The 19,135-nt window shown below is 45.3% G+C and overlaps 1 protein-coding gene across 4 annotated transcripts in view; it reads right to left on the bottom strand.

The window, feature by feature from the left end:
* LOC142464666 (uncharacterized) overlaps positions 1–19,135 on the bottom strand; it is a 165,432-nt gene that overhangs the window by 57,297 nt on the left and 89,000 nt on the right. For 3 of the 4 annotated variants that reach the window (XM_075568025.1, XM_075568026.1, XM_075568027.1), the window contains exons 5-9: positions 14,224–15,540; positions 6,874–6,925; positions 5,161–5,326; positions 3,722–3,820; positions 1,753–1,845 (exon numbers count right to left, since the gene is read on the bottom strand). In XM_075568025.1, the coding sequence (XP_075424140.1) occupies positions 1,753–1,845; positions 3,722–3,820; positions 5,161–5,326; positions 6,874–6,925; positions 14,224–15,540 (1,727 nt within the window). The remainder of the gene's footprint in view (positions 1–1,752; positions 1,846–3,721; positions 3,821–5,160; positions 5,327–6,873; positions 6,926–14,223; positions 15,541–19,135) is intronic. The other variant, XM_075568028.1, reaches the window with a different exon arrangement.

Raw genomic sequence — 19,135 nt, 5'->3', positions numbered from 1 at the left:
TTTTGAAAGCTCACTTACATCTAATGTAATGAATATATATATATTTTTATTATTTATACTAAATTGTTACTTTTCAATCAAAATGTTAGAAGAAATAATGCAACAGTATAACTGGCCCAACCAAGGATCTTAATAACTACAGATGAAAAATGAAACAAACTACGACGCAGCACCATTAAATCATGAGCAAGAGCGTGACTTAAAAAATAAAAATACGTTTATTGGATCAACAGCAGTCAGACCAACATGTTCCGAGGGACCTTGAGAAAGCGCAGTCTGCGCGGAACATGTTCCGAGGGACCTTGAGAAAGCGCAGTCTGCACGGAACATGTTCCGAGGGACCTTGAGAAAGCGCAGTCTGCACGGAACATGTTCCGAGGTTCCTTGAGAAAGCGCAGTCTGCACGGAACATGTTCCGAGGTTCCTTGAGAAAGCGCAGTCTGCACGGAACATGTTCCGAGGGACCTTGAGAAAGCGCAGTCTGCACGGAACATGTTCCGAGGGACCTTGAGAAAGCGCAGTCTGCACGGAACATGTTCCGAGGTTCCTTGAGAAAGCGCAGTCTGCACGGAACATGTTCCGAGGGACCTTGAGAAAGCGCAGTCTGCACGGAACATGTTCAGAGGGACCTTGAGAAAGCGCAGTCTGCACGGAACATGTTCCGAGGGACCTTGAGAAAGCGCAGTCTGCACGGAACATGTTCCGAGGGACCTTGAGAAAGCGCAGTCTGCACGGAACATGTTCCGAGGGACCTTGAGAAAGCGCAGTCTGCACGGAACATGTTCCGAGGGACCTTGAGAAAGCGCAGTCTGCACGGAACATGTTGGTCTTACTGCTGTTGACCCAATAAACGTTTTTTTATTTTTGATGTCACCCTCTTGCTCATCATTTACTGGTACTGCGTCGCAGTTTTGTTTGAATTTTTCTTCTAAAGCAGCCTCCTCGCGGACAGCACACCGGACGGAGGACCCCGATCCTGCCCCGGACCAAGGAGGATAAAGCGTTACTTCACATGCAGCAACAGTGAGTTACTCGGTGAAGTCATTATTGGGGAGTTTGTGTTAAGATAAGAATATTGGGCGTCATTCATCATGATTCCTGGGTGTTGCTGGCTCTGAATAAGAGGGAGGCCAGGTTGGTGCCATCTTATCTTCAATTTCCAATATTGGACACCCCCAGGCTGACACTCTCCCATATTTGAAATACAGGATATGCAAACTATGGACTACAAACAACTACAAACTACAAACAAGCAGAGGTCCTGTGACGGTGGCAGCATCTGAAGTGTCTACAGCCGGCGTGGGAGCTGCAGGAATCCATTACACAGCAGCAGTTAAGCAGAGTGAGCCGGGGAACCATGTGACCGGAGCAGAAGCGTTCCTATTGGACAGTCGGCTGACGTGGTTCCCCGGCTCACACTGCTTACCTGCTGCTGTGTAATGGATTCCTGCAGCTCCCACGCCAACTGAAGACACTTCAGATGCTGCCACCGCCATAGGACCTCTGCTGCTCTTCATAGATGTCGCTGCAGTGTTCCTCCACCCTGCTGTTAAGTGTAAACCGGGTACCCGGCCGGGTAGAACTATTGATTTTGGCCGGGTACCCGTTACCCGTTTTTTTTATAGATCACTACCAGGTACAACACTACCATGTATCTGTCATAATAACTCTGTGCCCAGGACATACTTGAAAACGAGAGGTAACTCTTAATGTATTACTTCCTGGTAAAATATTTCATAAATAAATTAATACCTTCTTCTGTTGCAGGATATCATTAAATGATTGATCAGCTTCTCTGAATTGAACTTTCCGCTGTGATAATTTCTCTTCTTCAACAGCTACGCCCTGTGAATGAGATAAACATAGAATTGACAGTAATCTGTATGAGTTAACTAACATCACATGGTGTCTGTGCGTTAGCCTTAACAGACTTTAGTGGATGTACCCTGCTAGGAGGCACTAATGGCTGTTATACTGTAGGTAATGCAATACTGTTTCTGGGAGAAAACAGGACTTAACTTTACATTATTAGCTTTAAAGATATTTAGTAAGGCATACAGTGATGTTAACTTAGGCTAATGTTATGTTAAATCACTTTATAGGGCTTTATTTGTCTGGCCCAAAGAGAGACAAAAGAAAATATGAGGGGGAGAGAGTTCAGCCTTTAAAAAATCTAGTTGAACACACTGAGACATCAGGGAGCAGCCAGAAGAATGCAAACCCCTCTCCCAAGTCTCAGATCACCATGTTTACAAACTTATGTTAAACATTTTTTTTTTAAATGTGTTAGATTTGGTAAAAATGGCATACATAAAGCACATTTAACTCCTCTACAGGGAGATCATATTGGATTTGAAAACTGGTTCAAGGATAGACAACAGAGGGTTGTCATAAATGGAACTTTTTCAGGTTGGGCTAAAGTCGTGAGTGGAGTACCTCAGGGATTGGTACTGGGACCACTGCTTTTTAACTTGTTTATTAATGACCTTGAGGTTGGCATTGATAGCAAAGTCTCCATCTTTGCTGATGATACTAAATTGTGTAAGGTAGTAGAATCAGAGCAGGATGTAATTTCTCTCCAGAAGGACTTGGAGAGTCTGGAAACGTGGGCAGGTAAATGGCAGATGAGATTTAATACAGATAAATGTAAGGTTATGCATTTGGGAAGCAAGAATAAACAGACAACTTACAAATTAAATGGGGATACATTGGGGGAATCCTTGATGGAGAAGGATTTAGGAGTGCTTGCAGACAGCAGGCTTAGCAATAGTGCCCAAAGTCATGCAGTAGCTGCAAAGGCAAACAAGATCTTATCTTGCATTAAACGGGCAATGGATGGAAGGGAAGTAAACATAATTATGCCCCTGTACAAAGCATTAGTAAGACCACACCTTGAATATGGAGTACAATTTTGGGCACCAATCCTAAGAAAAGACATTATGGAACTAGAGAGAGTGCAGAGAAGAGCCACCAAATTAATAAAGGGGATGGACAATCTAACTTATGAGGAGAGGCTAGCTAAATTAGATTTATTTACATTAGAAAAGAGGCGTCTAAGAGGGCATATGATAACTATATACAAATATATTCGGGGACAGTACAAGGAGCTTTCAAATTAACTATTCATCCCAAGGGCAGTACAAAGGACTCGGGGGCATCCCTTTAGGTTGGAGGAAAGGAGATTTCACCAGCAACAATGGAAAGGGTTCTTTACAGTAAGGGTAGTTAAAATGTGGAATTCATTACCCATGGAGACTGTGATGGCAGATACAATGGATTTGTTAAAAAAAGGTTGGACATCTTTTTAGAAAGGAAAGGTATACAGGGATATATACCAAATAAGTATACATGGGAAGAATGTTGATCCAGGAATTAATCCGATTGCCAATTCTTGGAGTCAGGAAGGAATTTATTTTTCCCCTTATGAGATATCATTAGATGATATAACACTGTTTTTTTTTTGTTTGCCTTCCTCTGTATCAATAAGTAACTATAGATATAGGATAAAGTATCTGTTGGCTAAATTTAGCATACTGTAGGTTGAACTTGATGGACGAATGTCTTTTTTCAACCTCATCTACTATGTATTAAACACTCCATTGGACCAAGCAATCACTTTTTTGTTTTTGTGGAGCTGCAAGATAGATGCATTTATCTTTATGACCCTAGAAACTAGATAACCTGCTTGTATCTGGTTAGTTGTGAACCTAGTCTCTCTTACCCAGCGAAGCTTGGCAACAGATTCTTCCAGTATCACTCTTTCTGTAGCAAGGTCTTCTATGGCAGGACCTCTCCTGCGCTGTCCTTGGTCAGGAGAACGCTGTAATAGAAATCATATGTAAGAGTCTTGTTTCTTACACTTGACGCTGAGATTAATGGCACTTCAGACCCAGTTGTAGGAGAAACTTTTGATCCCATTATAATAATTGCAACGACTATCTCATCCTCCAACTTCTCCAATAAACATTCTCCAAGATTCTCACTGGCGTAAAAGAAGCATAATTGGAGCAAAGCATCTTCATACATTCACGCAAGTTGATAGAGTCAAGTTTAGGCAATTGACACCTGTTTTTGAAGCAATTATTCAGTACTGTATGCAGGGAATTTATTCTCTAATATGTGCAACTGGTTCCCAGTAAATAAAAGTGCAGTGTAAACATGTATCAAATAACCAGTGGTTCTTAAAATTATGAATTGTCATTTTGAAACCTTACTCCAAGTTTTGTGTGTTTTTTTTTATTTTGCTTGTCTCTGCATTATTTTACAGTTCCCTATATTCTAACATCTACTATGTGCGCCCATGGATACATTTTTGTTGGTATGTAAATAACAACAAACATCTATATGTATATACACTTCCAATCGGCTACAGCTTCTTCTGCTTGGTGAACAAAAGCCTAAAAAACATTAATGTAGCATACACAAATTGACCTTCACTGTTTAACCCTAATGATCTGTAACCTTTTCAAACATCAGTAAACAAATACGGCTGCAAGTAAAAGGTGTTCTGCCAGTTATTACTGGGAAGGTAGAAGGGTTGGTATTGCATAAAATGAACATTTTAAGCAGTTTCTTTATTATGGAATTTTGGATACTCTAGTTTGATTTTCTCAAGAAGGTCTGTGGGAAGTTAGATGTTTATAGAAATACAGCTCACTCCCCTTATAACGCTGTGCTTGGGGTCCAAAGAATCACATTACGTTATAAGCGTATCGCATTAGAAATAAGGTACAATTGTATGCATTGTACAATAAAGCATTTAAGATACCAATAATCGTGTTCTAAAGAAAATGTAAATACGATCCAACATATGGACAATTATGCTTCCAAACTAAAGGTAGCACAACAAATGGCAGAACTACAGTCATTCATTGTATGTAATAACTTCAAGTTTAAGACACAAAGAATGTATCCTTTTTAAATGACCCAAATTTCTATGAGAAATTACATATTTGGTTACTGTCTCCAACGGATTTTTGGCCATATTTACTAAGCAGTCTTCTGCCGCAAGACACCTTCCAGCACCTATAGCCCATCCAAGTCAATTGGCTATAAAGGAGTCTTCCAAAGCAAGACTGCTTAGTACATATTATCCTTTATGCAGTTACTAACATATGCATCTGAGTCTATACGTATTTATAATGGTGATATAGGACGTACCATGAACTCACTGTAGATATTCCTGGTAGTGCGATCCCAGCTGGAGTCAGCTGCTTTGGGTCTGCTCCACTGGTTGGGGCTGATACTCCCCCAATCTGTACTAGGGAGGGGTTCAAATTCCTCCCCATCTTCATCATCTGTGAGCACTTTACTGGAGTCTGGGTACCTGAAGGAAAATACAATTCTCAGTGCGGGTAATGTGAGTAGTGTCACTAATGGCCGTTTTACAATCTGTATTCTCATAAGGCAACAGATCATCTTTATAAGTAATATGCTTGTTCAGGGTTGCTTAGTAGAAAACATGGTATTGTTCATTATATAGAAACATAGAATTTGAGGGCAGATGGTAGTCACCTGGCCCACCTAATCAGCTCATTTTCCTATCTGCTGTAAAACCTCAGACTACTTGACCCTTGACTTTTTTTTTTTATATATAAGAGCCTTGTGTCTATCCCAAACATTTTGGCAATGCCCTACTGTAATAGCTTCTACTACCTCCGTTGGGAGGCTGTCCATGAGTCCACCATTCTTTCTGTAAAGAAGTACTATCTAACATTTCCCTTGAGCCTCCAACCCTCCAGCTTCAGTCCATGATCTCGTTCTAGAACTTCTTTCTCCAAAATCTACCCCCCCCTTGTACCTTGTTGAAACCCCTATGTTTAAAACTTTCAATCATATGTCCCCCACTCTCTTCTCTTCTCCAAGTGGTACATGTTGATGTTATTTAGTCTCTCTTGATACGTTTTATGATGGTATTACTCTCTGTGAAATTGGGGGCCAAATTACAATCAGTCAGTAATTGAATCTGGCATACATACGTTGCATATGTGTTGTGGATCATGCCATTCATATATACAAATATATAGAAAGGTGACTAAAACCACTCAACCTTAATATCAAGAATGTATCAGTAACACATAATTGGTCACCTGGAGGTGCATATAGGGAAAAGTCCAAATACAGATGTAGCAGCCAGCATTAGACCACTTGTCTTGGAAAATCTGTGGCTATCTTGCAGTAACTCGTTAGATGGTCCAGAGCAGGCTGAAATGGCCCATTGGATTAACACAGCGGGGGGAGGGGGGTTCCCTGCGTTTGAATAGTACTCACAGCCCTGTAGGATTCACACAGCTTGAGTTCCATGCAAATGCAGGGACTCCCGCTGTGTTAATCCAATGGGCCATTAGTCCGGCTGCAGAAATCTTGCAGCGTTACTGTGAGATTGACACATATTTTCTATGGCAAGTGGTTTAAACCAGCAGCTGTATATACAAAAAATGATCCCGAAGGGGGCACACAGAAGCCCTAAAAGTTGCCCTCATTCCAGGTAGGGACAAAAGAGAGGAGACCCTATTAGTCCCCAGCACTGGCCCACCACTTTGCCCCACCGGGGCAACCTCAATCGCCCAATAGGACAATCCGCCCATGCTCCTGACTGCTTCAGCGGATCTTCAATAAAATAAATATTAGACTGCATACCCAACTACTGTATGTACTCTGCACCTCTGTTTGACCGCACTTAAGAGAAGTTTGTGAGAGACACTAAAGTCTTAACCTTAGTATCCTCTTTCATGCATGTATGTCATTTGTACACTGAAGTGAATGCAAATTCTTCCATTGAAAATTAGCTGAGAAAGTCCACGATTAGTTAAATATACAATGTGCAACAATGCATAATATACACTACAATTCATTAGACTGTGCATACAGAACCTCAAAGATTCCTTCCGATTCCGACAAGGTCCTCTCGTGCTGTGTCCAGAATCTATGTGACAGAGAAACAGAGTCTTGTATTTGCTTCCACATTCATATAATTTTCTCGCTAATTGCTGTTTGCTCAATTTGATTTCCCGACCAGAAGGACAAAGCACAGAAGGAAAACTGCACTGCTGGTTTGTACCTTTTAAAATTGTACATACTATCCCCCCTCCTCTCTCTCAGGGATATATACACATTGTGATTTCAAATCATGCCTATTGATCTACGTTTTGGACAAGCAAAAGATGGCAAGCTATTAAGGACTAAATTCCTACACAAACTATAGTGAGCAATCGCTAAAATTTGCGCCTGCAAATAGATGCTTACTGTTGTTTTTTGTTTACCAAATTAGGTATCTTCGTTACACTAATGTTGTCCAATATATGCAAAATATCCAGAGTATCAACTAGCAATGACTGTATTCACTAGGCTGAGGTCAAGCTCCCCCCACTATGGCCTATCCTGAAAGTGAGCTCCATATGATGCCCACTGAAGCAGATTACCAACCTTATTTTTATTTATTTTTATTTGATGTTTATATAAAAGGCCCAGAGCCTGCAGTACAGTGTTTACAAGGGAACTCTTGTAGTATAATCCCACCGTCTCCCCTCCGTCAGACAGCACAGTGCTACCTTCCAGCAGGCATTACAGCTGCTTATAAGAAAAGGTCCTATCTTAATGTTCTCAGATAAGATTATTTGAAGTCTCTGAAGGGGCTGATTTTTTATCTGCCAAACAGCTGACATGTCAGTTTTCGGGTGAAATTCCTTATTGAAGATAATGTGTAATATCGTCTATAAATGTCGCAATTTGCTCCTTCGGCGGATATAGCATTAGCCTCTAAGTAAGAGGGCTCACAGCCATTTTGATGTAGATTTTGGGGTAAATTTTTTTAAGGAATAATATAAACCGTTTAAATAACCAGCGAGCAGGGAAAGCAGACATCCCTCGAAATCCCTGTGTACAGTATTGAGAAGAAATCGTACAAAAATAAACATGCAGGAGGCACTGGCCTTTTAAATAGCCATTCCAATATGCTGAAGTATATGACAACACTTTTTTTTAGTAAAACAGATTATACTTATTGTATAATAATGTATTGTGACCAATAGATAACCTTATTACAGTCTAGACATAATTGAATAAGTAGTGTGGGTGCAATTCTATTGGCTTTATTGACTGCAGGTTCATACTTCATGGCAGGGTCTCCCTTTGTCCTCATGTTATCATTTGCTTGCTGCTCTCATCCCCATTATTCATCCTTTATTTTCCCTGTTCTTGTCATTTTGTAAAGCTCACTGTACACTGTTGAAGCTATATAAATAAAATGATACGTACTGAACGTACATTGCATCTACATTTGCTGGTATACACCATCAAAACCTATGGAAATGAGTTGTTTTAGTGTGCTACGAATAAATATATTCGCATTAGTGAATTCAGTGAAAACTTTGCAACCCAAAATATAGCCAAGAAGGTTTACAATATGTATCCACTATTAAACTCTGAAAGTTTGCTTAGATGTGTGGCATATGTAAGAACAGTCTCCTACATCTGATGCGGTATGTTAAGACATTTTTGAGCAACCAGAAGGCAAATAGAGTGGTGCAGAGACACAGAATGTGATACATCTCATTATAATCTGTGCACCATGTAACCCTCCAAACTCCTCCTACTGACTCTCCCCAAGGTGCAAGCTGGGGCAGAGACGCAGAATGTGATACATCTCATTATAATCTGTGCACCATGTAACTCCCCCCAACTCCTCCTACTGACTCTCTCCAAGGTGCAAGCTGGGACAGAGACACAGAATGTGATATACATCTCATTATAATCTGTGCACCATGTAACTCCACTACTCCTCCTACTGACAACTCCCAAGGTGCTAGATGGGGCATAGACGCAGAATGTGATACATGGGGACATAGTATATGGCTCGAACCCCCAAACCCACCTTAGCAAACTTCATACCCTCTACAATTCAATATGACGTTTTGTTCTCCAATACAACAACACACATCACTGTAAAATGCTCAAAGAACTAGATTGGTCATCACTTGAGTCTAGGCGCAAAGTTCATCTTTCCTGTCTTGCTTTCAAATACTTACTGGGCAAGCTACCCGTCTACCTGAACAAGCTCCTCACCCCTACCACCTGCAGCACCTATCATCTGAGATCTGACTCCAAAAGACTGCTCATGGTCCCAAGGTTCAACAAAGTATCCGGCCACTCCTCCCACTCTTACCGTGCACCCCAAAACTGGAACTATCTACCGGAGACTCTCACAGCAACCACCAGTCTAAGTTCATTCAAAACTAAGACTGTCTCACATTTTAATCTGGTCTGTAACTGTTACATACGCCTATAATATATATTATCTCTAACTGTGCATGCAATGTCTTGTATATAATGTACTAGCTGAGAGACCCGGCGTTGCCCGGGATGTAAGTGTGTAATAGGTAGTATGATGTATAAATGGTGGAACAATAGGTGAGGGGGGGTGAAAGGGGAGCAGAGAGGGGGAGAGGGGGGGGAAAGGGGAGTGGAGGGGAGGGGGGGAAAGGGGAGGGGGGGGAAAGGGAGGGAAAGGGGAGGGGGGAAAGGGAGGGAAAGGGGAGGGGGGGGAAAGGGGAGGGGGGGAAGGGGAGGGGGATAGGGGAGGGGTGGGGAAGGGGGGGGGAAAGGGGAGGGGTGGGGAAGGGGTGGGGGGGGGGAAAGGGGAGGGGGGGGGGAAAGGGGAGGGGGGGGGAGGGAGGGAAAGGAGAGGGGGGGAAGGGGAGGGAGGGGGGAGGGGTGGGGAAGGGGGGGAAAGGGGAGGGGAGGGGTGGGGAAGGGGGAGGGAAAGGGGTGGGGAAGGGGAGGGGGGGGGGAGGGGGGGGGGAAGGGGAGGGTGGAGGGGTGGGGAAGGGGAGGGTGGAGGGGTGGGGAAGGGGGGGAGGGGTGGGGAAGTGGGGGGGAAAGGGGAGTGGGGGGGGGAAGGGGAGTGGGAAGGGGAGTGGGGGAGGGGGAAGGGGAGTGGGGGGGGAAGGGGAGTGGGGGGGGAGGGGAGTGGGGGGGGAAAGGGGAGTGGGGGGGAAAGGGGAGTGGGGGGAAAGGGGAGTGGGGGGAAAGGGGAGTGGGGGGGAAAGGGGAGTGGGGGGGAAAGGGGAGTGGGGGGGGAAAGGGGAGTGGGGGGGGGAAGGGAAGTGGGGGGGGGAAAGGGGAGTGGGGGGGAAGGGAAGTGGGGGGGAAGGGAAGTGGGGGGGGAAGGGAAGTGGGGGGGGAAAGGGGAGTGTGGGGGGAAGGGGAGTGTGGGGGGGAATGGAGAGTGGGGAGGGGGAAGGGGAGTGGGGGGGGAAAGGGGAGTGGGGGGGGAAAGGGGAGTGGGGGGGGAAAGGGGAGTGAGGGGGGAAAGGGGAGTGGGGGAGGTGGAAAGGGGAGTGGGGGGGGAAAGGGGAGTGGGGGGGGAAGGGGAGTGGGGGGGGAAGGGAAGTGGGGGGGGGAAAGGGGGGGAAGGGAAGTGGGGGGGGGAAAGGGGAGTGTGGGGGGAAGGGGAGTGTGGGGGGAAAGGGGAGTGTGGGGGGAAAGGGGAGTGTGGGGGGAAAGGGGAGTGGGAGGGGGGGGAAGGGGAGTGGGGGAGGGGGGAAAGGGGAGTGGGGGAGGGGGGAAAGGGGAGTGGGGGGGAAAGGGGAGTGGGAGGGGGGGAAAGGGGAGTGGGGGAGGGGGGAAAGGGGAGTGGGGGAGGGGGGAAAGGGGAGTGGGGGGGAAAGGGGAGTGGGAGGGGGGGAAAGGGGAGTGGGGGAGGGGGGAAAGGGGAGTGGGGGAGGGGGGAAAGGGGAGTGTGGGGGGAAGGGGAGTGTGGGGGGGAAAGGGGAGTGGGGGGGGAAGGGGAGTGGGAGGGGGGGAAAGGGGAGTGGGGGAGGGGGGAAAGGGGAGTGGGGGAGGGGGGAAAGGGGAGTGGGGGAGGGGGGAAAGGGGAGTGTGGGGGGAAGGGGAGTGTGGGGGGGAAAGGGGAGTGGGGGAGGGGGGAAAGGGGAGTGGGAGGGGGGGAAAGGGGAGTGGGGGAGGGGGGAAAGGGGAGTGGGGGAGGGGGGAAAGGGGAGTGGGGAAAGGGGGTGGAGAGCAGGGGGCATATGTGGGGGGGAAAGGGGAGTGGGGGGGAAAGGGGAGTGGGGGGGGGAAAGGGGAGTGGGGGGGAAAGGGGTGGGGGGGGGAAGGGGAGTGGGGGAGGGGGGAAAGGGGAGTGGGGGAGGGGGGTGGAGAGCAGGGGGCATATGTGAGTGGGAAGGGGAGTGGGGGGGGGGAAGGGTAGTGGGGGGGGAAAGGGGAGTGGGGGGGGAAAGGGGAGTGGGGGGGGGAAAGGGGAGTGGGGGGGAAAGGGGTGGGGGGGGAAAGGGGTGGGGTGGTGGGGGAAGTGTGGGAGGGGGGGTGATGGTTGGGGGGGAAAGGGTGGAGTGGGGGGTGAAAGGGGTGGGGGGGAAAGGGGAGTGGGGGGGATGGTGGGGTGGGGGTAGGATGGGGAAAAAAAAAAAAAAAAGAAAAAAAGGGGAGTGGGGGAGGGGGAAAGGGGGAGTGGGGAAAGGGGGTGGAGAGCAGGGGGCATATGTATTGTCATAATGTATGTATCCGCATGCCCCCCCCCGTCCCGGGCGTCCATCCCCCCCGCTGGCTCGGCGGCTTGCTCTTCGCCCCCCCATTCCCCGTGACTCGCTCTTCGCCCCCCCGTTCCCTGTGACTCGGGGCTCGCTCCCCCGTTCCCCGTGACTCGCCCGTTCCCCCCCCGACGCGCTCTCCCCCCCGATGCGCTCTCCCCCCCCCACCCTGTGTGGGCCTGGGGCCTGTGTGTTCCTGTGTGGGCCTGGGGCGCGAGGCTGCACGGCTGAAATAGGTGAGTCACTGGCGCCATAAGGTGAGGCGGGACACGCAGTGGTGTGACTTACCTGGGCGGGAGGAGGGGGAGATAGCGCCGGGGAGGTAAGGGAACGTTGGCGGCTGGGGTAGGAGGGCCGCGCTTACCCTCCGTCCGGAGCCTGGGTTAGGAGCGCCGCGCTTCCCCTCCGTCCGGACCCAGTGCAGGGCGGCGCACGTGATGGGGGGGACGGTGGGGGGACGGGACAGAGGGAGAGACAGAGTGTGTGTGTGTGTCGTCGTCACTCCGCCTCAGGCCAATGAGAGGTGCGGGGGCGGGCGGCCCAAGGGACCAATGAGATTTCCCCTAGGGACACAGGAGATGCAGACAGGCATACAGTGCTTTCACAAATATATAATAAGATACCCTGTTCACTTATGTAACAATGTAACCATGTCTTATTTGTCATCTTAACTCTATGCCCAGGACATACTTGAAAACGAGAGGCAACTCTCAATGTATTACTTCCTGGTAAAACATTTGATAACTAAATAAAATAAATACATTTCATTATCTGTGTCCCATGTAACTCCCCCCCAACTCCTCCTACTGACTCTCCCCAAGGTGCAAGCTGGGGCAGATACGCAGAATGTGATACATCTTATTATAATCTGTACACCATGTAACCCTCCAAACTCCTCCTACTGACTCTCCCCAAGGTGCAATCTGGGGCAGAGACGCAGAATGTGATACATCTCATTATAATCTGTGCCCCATGTAACTCCCCCCAACTCCCCCTACTGACTCTCCCCAAGGTGCAAGCTGGAGCAGAGACGCAGAATGTGATACATCTCATTATAATCTGTGCACCATGTAACTCCTCCCAATGACTCTCCCCAAGGTGCAAGCTGGGACAGAGAACCAGAATGTGATACATCTCATTATAATCATCACCTTGAGAAAGGTCCCGGATGTAGGACCGAAACATTGGTTATGATGTCTTGATAATACAACGCTTTTTTGACCATCTTTTGGAGTGCTGCCTCTTGATATTCGTCTCAAACACGGTATCGTATTGACTGTATATATATATATATATATATATATATATATAGCCATAGATTACCTAGCTATGTGGGTACTGTGAACAGTATATACCAATTAGTGATATTCAAAATAATTCTGATCTTTCCACACCTGCTTATATGCAAAAAATTTGGGGGGGAATCCCTAATTGGTGCTTCCAAAACCTTGCTGTGATATATTGTTGTAGATAAAGAATAAATGCTGCTTCTCTGGAAATAGCAAAGTAACTACGAATGATTGCAGGTACAAGAGTGTGGGTCTCTGATGTATAAGCAAAGCCAATTACATGTGGAATAGATGTAGTCTCCACCTCACCTAATATCCCGGCACAGAAATGGGGGTGGGGGAGGAAAGGAGCACAACACCGAAACTGACCCCGCATAACTGAGCTCACCTGGTGAGTATCCAGACCACGTCCCACAACTCCACAAAATAGGTGAGTAGGTGACTTTGACCACACTGGCTGATAAAATGAATGAGCAGTCCTGCTCTATAAAATAGGCATTTGAGTACTCACGATACCATTCTGAGATAAATCTTCGTTCCTGAAAGCGTGCTTCAGACTCGGGATCCCATGAAGGTGAAACAAATTGAGGTAAAAACGGAGCACAGCAAAGAAGGAATGCTGGAGGCAGTGGACACAATTGACTAGTTAATGGGCATATTAGCAAAAACAGAAAAGAAGAAAGACAAAAAAGAAAGAAAAAGGTCCTTTGACGTGTTTCTCGCCAAATGGACCTTTTTCTTTCTTTTTTTGTCTTTTTTTTGTTTTGCTAATATGCCCATTAAATAGTAAATTGAATCCACTGCCACAACACTCCTTTTTAGCTGTGCTCCATATTTGACCTCATTTGTCACATCTGCTTATATAAGCAATTATGGAAGTGAGAGAACTTTATTTAATTACTGATTGTGTTTTGACAGATCACGGAAAAGTGACCATATCAGGCAGGGGGATTCTCATCTCACAATTTAGGTTGTAAGATCTGTGAGGAAAAAGACTCCTTTCCTCCCAATGTTTACATTTATGTAACATGAATTCATCCCTATTTGTATTATTTTTCCCTGTATTACAGATCTGTAAAGTGCTACATACATTGGTTGACGCTATATAACATTTTAACAAAAAAACATTTTTAAAAAATGGCAGAGGTACAGTATTCAATATATTCAATACATCCTAGTAAAGTATGAGTCTTGTAACTCCCTAACTACTCCTATTGGGCAAGCTTGTGCAAAGGGGAAAGATTGGAGTAGACTACCCAGTATACAGTATAGCCGAAATTTGACAATGCCTCCCTTGCATCACTTGTGCTCTCCAAATCTCTCTCTCTATGCGTAAATACAAATTCACATGTCTACAAACTTCACTGGACATTTCCATAACTTACGGGGTGTGAAACTTGTTTCCAGTGATGACTGTGTTCTTTTATATCTTGTCAAACTTTGTTCATCATGAATATCTCTTTTATTTATCTCTTCTCTTCCATGTTGTTCTGCTATATCACCAGTCAATGGTTTTCCTGTCACTTCATACTTTGCATCTTCGTGCGTCAACTGAAACTTAGAATTGATCTTTTGGCAGATCCCATCTGTATTCTTTTCATCAGGTGTTTTCTGATAATCTGGATAAGAAACTTTCTGGGAATCCTCTAATCTATTGTTCCAGTCTGCTTCAAACTTTTCTGCATATGATCCATGACTTTCAGGGCTGTTTGAAGTTCTAATATTCTTGGACTTTTCCCTATCATTATAGTTTTCCAATGGTTTGTGTTCAATTGGTTCTTTGGGACAATCAGTTGTTGCACCGTACAACAATATAGGAATGCGTGAAGAAACAGCTACAAAACAGTGTTGGTTCCCTGAAGAATTCAATCCTACATTGTGGTCACTGGTATTGTCTTCCCAACCTTCCTTTTTTCTTAGAGATTGTATGTTTGCAAAGGTTTCAAAATAATTGTTTGTTTCTTGAACCTTTGTTCTATTGACCTCTCTATTTTCCACAGTGTTATGAGGGTATAAAATAACCTGGTTGTCCACACAGTGGTCTTTCAGCAAAACCAAGGATTTTTGGTAGTCTACTGCACTCCTGGGTGACAAATTGCTTCCTATTGAGCTCAGTTTTTCCATACTAAGTAGACTGGAAAGCTCAGAAACATTTGCCTGGCTCAGTCTTGATATTCTCCCCCCCAGAGACTCCACACTGTCTCTCCTACTCTTCGAACTCATTGAAATCTTCCCTTCATCGCTTGTAGAAAAGGCGGCTTGCAAGTCATCTTTTAACTCTTCTTTAAACTGTTGTAGGATGTCCTGTCTTCTTGCTGTGCTCAGGGAGAAATGATCTCCTACACTGCCCTCACTTAAGGGAATTGACAGGCCTACATTTTGAGGTAGGACTTTCAAGGGTTTGTTCAGTTTTCCATAGCCGTACGGTGCATTTTCATGAGCCTCATTGTCATTATTACGTGCTATTGGTTCCACCATTCCTTGCTTAAATTTCACTACAAAGTCCTCGGTGCAGACACTTTCTGCAGAATTGGAGTCATTCTGGTACTCCAGGTAGTCTGTCTGCTCAGAGCCCAAGAGGTTTGTCAGCCTCCACTTGTACTCCTCTTTCTTACATTCTGTGTATTTCCCTTGTTCATTGGAATCAATAGAAGTGGCATCTTTGGGTTCCTGTGAACCAATTTCACAAGATTGTTTCATATCTGCACAAGAGAATCAAAGGGTATAAAACGGTAATAAGTTGATGTAACTACTATGTACTACAGTATGTAACTATCTACTTTGTAACTATGATGTGACTACAAACTTTGTACATATAACATGTTACTGAAAAATGATGTTTGTAGGATGCCTATCATTTATACTATTTTGATTGATTAATATTGAATATTTAAAGGTTGTCATTTACAACAAAACTAATCATATCAAAGAGTATTTTACAAATGAGAGTGAACTTTGCCAAGATCAGAGGCCAAGTTTTCTATGGGCATGTGCATATTCTTATTCTGAATATATCCATTGGCAACCATCTTGTGCTCCAGCATTACACCAAAGGAAGTATTTTAAGTTGAAAAAGTCACACGAGATTTCCTTCAATGTATAATTTATTAAATATGCCAAACAGGCAACAATTAACCTATTCCTTCATATCTGATCAGATTTCAGAAGTCTCCCACAACGTGCTATTGATGTTGAGTTCATGTAGTGTTTGAAGACAAATCTTAATAATAAGGTTTTTTTGCAGTTTCTAATTCACAACAAGGAATTAGTCAAGTTTTATGATAACTACTCACCAAGCAAAACAAAATAAATGACTAATAATGTTACCTATTATTCCTATTTATAACATATTTTTAATGAGAGATTTACAATACTGCTTTATTTCATGCCTGGAAAATTGCTGTAGGTAGGCCGTTTTAAAAGTCTCTCAGACATGTAAGGGGAAGTAATGTCCCTAACTGCCTTAACAGAATGGACCTGAGGAACTCCTCTACTTGCCCATGTTTCCTTTAATATATCAATGGAGCGATTGAGGATAAAAAGTTAGGTGCTCTGTTACCCAGTCACATTTTATTATATCCATGCATTGCACAAAAAGACATAAGGGCCTATTCAGGTAGCTTCGATAAGTGACTTAACGCTGGCTAGGGCTGCGTCCATACAGCCTTCGACCACGCGGAGGCGTACGCGACTTCCCCTGTGTGAAGTGGGAGCGTTTTGTGAACAAGGTAGATGCGCCGTGGGGCGTGTCTGTGACTTCACGGAGCTGGTTCACCCTCATTGGGCAAACCACTCACCTGACCTGCCCTTCGCGCCGAGAAATCAGTTTGAACTGAATCCTCGCGCACCACGTGCCCCCTCCTGCTGTCGCGCACATGGTCTATGGGTGCGATCAATGCCTTAAGGCAATGTGATTGCACTGCGTGCGCACGTCTCCGTGCAGTCTTCGGCAGCATGGACACCACCTAAGTGCACTTTGTAAGTGATGTTTCATCTGTAGCTATTCAGAAAGCTGTGATAACATGGCAATATCGCATGAAAACGACTTTTTAACAATTGCTAGCACTCTCGCTCAGACAAGCTGTGCGGTAGCTCAAAAATGCATTTTTTACCAGTAACTGCTATTCAGGTAGCTTTGATATGCACATCACACCATAAACGCACTTATTTTGTTTCCATCACCTAACGGGTGGCGAGATCGGATTTGCAATGTGCATATGAAAGCGTATATTTTATTTTTACTAGATAGGATTGAAGTCAGGGGTCTCTGAAGCTGACCTGCATTCATTTCCACTTTGGACCCCCCTATGTAATAAAAATAACATTACAGCCCAGCTTCATTACCTTAGTGCCTAAGCACTAAGCTAATGAAGGGGTTAAATAGCAGTGCCCGGTTTGATGGTGGTAGAGGAGGTGGGTAAAGGCTGTAGTTGCCACAGGGTGGGTGGTTAGGCCTCCTGGGAGAGTTGCAGGAGGGATTAACCCCTTCATTACTTTAGCGGTTAGTAACGCTAAGATAATTAAAGGGTTAATTCCTCCCGCTACCCACCAAGGAAGCCTAACCACCAACCCTGGGCCAAATACTAGCTTCATAGTTGCCCCATGGTGGGAGGTTAGGACTCCTGGGTGGGTAGGGGGGATTTAATCCTTTAGTTACCATAGTGGTTACTACCCGCTAAGGTAATTAAGGGGTTACTGGCCAATAGCTAATGTTGTAATGTAAATGTTGGTGCCACGAAAGAGGAGGACGAGGATGAGGACGGCGTTCATCCTAACAGGGGTAAGTACAACTTTTATTAACTATAGGGTGGCAGGCGATTGATTTTTTTCTTTTGTATGGTGAAAAGCGCTATTAGCCATATATTGCTAATATGGCTTTTGCCAATTCCTGTGTGGTGATGGTGGGAGGTGAGTGTTTGGTGGTGGTAGAGGGGAAGGTTGAAGGTTATAGTTGCCCCAGGGTGAGTGGTTAGGCCTCGTGGTGGGGTTAAGCCCTTCATTACCTTAGCGGTTGTAACTGCTATGGTAAGGCAGGGGTTAACCTCTCACAGGGGCAATTACAACCTTCACCCACCCCCTCTAACACCAACAAACCAGGTACTGCTATTTAACCCTTTCATTATCTTAGCGGTTATCAACTAAGGTAATGAAGCTCTGTTTTTATTTAAATGTTATTAACATAGGATTGAAGCAGTGGGCCTCCAAAGCTGAACCACATTCATTTCAGGTCCAGGGACTCCCTGCTTCCCGAGGTACAGGCATTAGTATGGGGTGTCTGAGGAAGCCTAAATAGCGAAACACGTAGTTCTGTGGAGTTTTGGATCCAGTCAGCCACTCTAGCCGACCGAGGCAGACGTCCGTGACCTCACTATCCGGACGTGGAAGCAAGGACAGAAAGCGGACAGACACCGAGGAACGCTGCTGTGAGCCCATCAGTACACTTGTGCTTTTTGTAAATGCCCACTTTTTGTACTTACTTTTGTGTCCACCTTTTTTTCTTATGAATAAATATTACGTTTTTATTCTGGTCTAAATTGCATGGTATCCCTGTGAGTGACATCTGATGATCCACTGTATACCCTCAAGAGTATGACTAAGAATCCTCTGAGTGCCCTCCACTCACATATGGCCATGTGAGTGAAGATATATATATATGCAGAAAACAAGAAGAAAAAACAGGCGCACTCCTAGTGTGATAAAGTATAAAACAGTATTTATGGGATTGTAAAATATAAAAAGCGCACTCACAAACAGAGTAAAAATAATAGCATTTATGAGATATACTCAATCGCCTTGAAGCTGTGAAGGGAATGTATCAGCATGTCCCGTTGGTGCCACCTCTTGTGTATCCGTTGGTTCAGCAAGGTGCACTGGAGCCACCACAGTCAGATGATGTAATAATCAGCAACAAGGTCAGAGACTCCCTCCAGATACACCTCCCACAGCTCTCACTGCTCACCAGCAGGCAACTGCAAAACCGGAAGCGACAGCAGTCCCAAGCAAAATAGCAACAGCTCCAAGGTACTCTCTCCGTTCGTGCAGTAATATCAGCCACAAAATCGCCTCTTTGGGAAACGCCCTGCGCGTTTCATCACTAAGGACTTCATCAGGGGTGAATTCAATGGTCAAAAGGGGTGTCCTTTATATCACCTTTACTGTTGTGATTGGCCAGTACGGATGGTGGGCGGGTACTTTCAATTTCACAAATTTAACCCTGTTTCATTGCTGGACAACATTATACATGACAATCATAAAGCACTAGAGCCTATTTGTAAGCAGTTTAAACATATTCCTACT

This window comes from Ascaphus truei, chromosome 13 (genome assembly GCF_040206685.1).
Source record: "Ascaphus truei isolate aAscTru1 chromosome 13, aAscTru1.hap1, whole genome shotgun sequence".
Taxonomy (NCBI): Eukaryota; Metazoa; Chordata; class Amphibia; order Anura; family Ascaphidae; genus Ascaphus; species Ascaphus truei.
The sequence above is the reverse complement of the archived record's forward strand: the minus strand, read 5'-3'. Positions and strand labels throughout refer to the sequence as shown.